The sequence below is a fragment of the Anarrhichthys ocellatus genome, unplaced genomic scaffold (assembly GCF_004355925.1).
Source record: "Anarrhichthys ocellatus isolate YVR2014 unplaced genomic scaffold, GSC_Weel_1.0 scaffold28, whole genome shotgun sequence".
Classification (NCBI taxonomy): Eukaryota; Metazoa; Chordata; class Actinopteri; order Perciformes; family Anarhichadidae; genus Anarrhichthys; species Anarrhichthys ocellatus.
The window spans coordinates 1661562-1664528 of NW_022280058.1; the positions used below are offsets into that span (position 1 = coordinate 1661562).

General features: G+C 43.7%; 1 protein-coding gene across 2 annotated transcripts in view; it reads right to left on the reverse strand.

Moving 5' to 3' along the window:
- LOC116392010 (protein sidekick-1) overlaps positions 1-2967 on the reverse strand; it is a 199486-nt gene that overhangs the window by 69207 nt on the left and 127312 nt on the right. For both annotated transcript variants that reach the window (XM_031863100.1, XM_031863097.1), the window contains 3 exons: positions 2043-2237; positions 1014-1130; positions 703-870 (listed from right to left, as the gene is read on the reverse strand). In XM_031863100.1, the coding sequence (XP_031718960.1) occupies positions 703-870; positions 1014-1130; positions 2043-2237 (480 nt within the window). The remainder of the gene's footprint in view (positions 1-702; positions 871-1013; positions 1131-2042; positions 2238-2967) is intronic.

Genomic DNA, 2967 nt, shown 5'->3' on the forward strand with positions numbered 1-2967 from the left:
ATATATATATATATATATATATATATATATATAATGTAACAAATTTAATTGTATGCTGCTCCAGAATACTGATGAATCAATTATTCAACTATTTAAGCTAAACAGCACACAAGCAGGGTTTTTCTCTCACTGACAAACACACACACAGAAGCCCACACTTAAAATGTGGAAAACTGCCAAGTCTATCATGTTATTTGTGCTTTGTTGGACTCAGGAGTTTCATAAGTGTTATAACTGAAAGAGAAAAGTGAAAAATGGGTGCAGTGTAGAGAGCATCTATTATTATGTCAGTAACTCTGTTATTTAGGTTTGGGATGTGACCGGGCCTCCAAAAGATGGGTAAAGTTCTTATACATCATAGTGCTCAACAGAAGTCTGTGATTAATCTAATACAACAGTGAAGCTCACCATCAAGCTGTCAAAGTATATATATATATATATATATATATATAAATCAGCCAATCAATAAGTTTAGCAGCTAATCAATCATCTTCTAACCCGGTCAATCAAATGATTACTTCACCATTACACCAGCCCACTGCATCGATAACCAATCACAATGCTGTTCACCAGCCGGGGCAAAACGTGATTTGACAGCTACGGATAAATTAGTCTTCCATGTCTGTTTTAGTCTGTTTAGCAAATGTATATTGAGCAGTTAAATGTGTTTGTGTTTGTGTGTAAAGTGCGTGTGTGTCTTACTCCAGACGGTGAGAGTAGAGGTGCCGTTGATGGTTCCCTCTTTGTTGGAGGCGATGCATGTGTATTCTCCTGAATCCTGGAAGCTGGCTGGCTGAATCTGCAAACCACCTGACTGCAACAGTGTGAACCTGGGAACCTGGACAGAGCCGCTAGCTAAGACCTGCGATCCTACGGAGAGAAATGAATAAAACAGCCTCGAGGTGAATGAAAGTCATTTAGCCATTAAGCACGTTCGCAATTACAAACACATCGTGTTAGCGTGTCGGCGTCAGCGTGCTCAGCGTCTGATGCAGAGTGTGTGTTTCTGCTACCTTTCCTCCAGGTGATGGCAGGTTTTGGAGCACCGTTCGTCTGGCACATAAACAAGGCTGCGGTCCCGTCAGTTACTGTTTGGTCGGACGGAGGGAATGTAAACGTGGGGTACACACCTGAAACACAGGGAGAGAGTGTGAGAGGAACGAAGACAGATAGCCACTGAGAGGAGATCGGTGGAGAAAGAGCGGAGCGGGAGTGGAGCTTTAGTGGCAAAGAGAAAACGGAAGAATGGGAAAAAGAAAGAATGGCAGTGTTGATCTAAACACAAACGCCTCCTCTTTGATCAGTGGAGGCTTTATTCATTACCTTGTACTACGTGGATGTGCATAATTGTGGAAGGTGGTGGTGTGGAAGCTCCATGGGGACTTTTAATTAAAGAGCTCACTAAACAGAGCGTAACTCTGCTGAGACAAATATAACAATACAACAGCAGACGTTTGCAGCTGACACGCACTGCAAACTATCAAGTCAACACAGAGTGTTTGACTGACTATCACTTTAATTTAAAGAAACTAAATGCTCTGTGGTTGGCTTGTCATACAGCCAAAACAACATAAGAGAAACTTAGCTCTGTTTTCCAGCCCAAGCACAACTCTAACTCACTTTGAAAGGCAAAGCAGCACACGAGGCTTTTGGTTTTTAAATTAAAGTTAATGACGGCTGTCTCCATGTACGGTAAGGATAAAGTAGGACTCTCAGAACAATACAGCTGAAACAAAAAGCTGACTCAATCTACGGCATCTTAAATGACTATCAAGCAAGAATTCTGTTCTTGACTACTTTCCAGACATTTAAGGGACTAAGCAATTTACAGATTCATTGAGAAAATGACCTGGACACCAATCGATGATGAAAAATATCTAAAGTTGCAGTCCAGCAAAAGGATGACAGCGACACAGACAAGTAAAGAAGATAAAGTATAGTAGGTAGAAAGAAAGTTAAAGGAAAGTTATAGCCAACAAAAGTTGTCTTCATACAAGTGGAAGCGTGTGTGTTTTATTGTGTAGCGTGTCAGACGAACTCACTCGATACAAGGAGCTGTGCGTGCGCCTGAGTTTCTCCGGCAGCATTGCGAGCGAAGCACTGGAATATTCCCCCGTCTCCCGGCTGCACCCTGCGCACCGTCAGCCCGCTCGCCGCGCTGACCTTGTAGCGAGGGTTGGCCAGTTTGGAAAGAGGCACCGTGTCCTTGTACCACTCTATTCTGGGCTGGGGCACACCTACACGAGTGCATGTACACAACAAAAGCATACACACAAGAGGGAGAAAAAAATTCAATTCACTTAGCAAGCCAGCTGACCTCACTGCAGAGCAATCTGATCCAACTCCCATTAAAACAGCCACACACCAATCTTTCTTCTCTGTTATCCACTGTCTCCCTATAAATATGCATGTGGGCATAATGACTGCTAATAATATATTGATTGGAGAGTGAGGATGGTAGGGTAAGGGTGGCAGAAGGGGCCAAAAAATATTCTAAATAAAAGATGTGGGCAAAAGCAGCACATAGAATATCGCTGGTATCGGCTGCCACCTGTCTGACGGACATGCCAGAGATAACTGGAAGGGAGCTCATGCAATTATTCTATTTCAACCCTGCACACCAGTGTGTGTGTGTGTGTGTGTGTGTGTGTGTGTGTGTGTGCATTTAAGGTAAGGAGAGATGAATTCCACACTTTTCCTCAATCTGTTGGTGTCAAGCTCTCACAGACATGCGTGAAGTATTTTTCTCGCCCGCCTTGTCTCGCTCACTCTGTCACTCTGCACTCTATGTGTCTTCTCCTCCTTCCCTCGTACCTCCATCCCTCTCTCCGTACCCTCAGGCCTCGGCTATTTAATTACCCTGCCACTGTATCAGATTACTGAGGAGGAACACACTCGCTCAGCATGTGTGTGTGTATGTGAGAGAGAGAGAGAGAGAGAGAGAGAGAGAGAGAGAGAGAGAGAGAG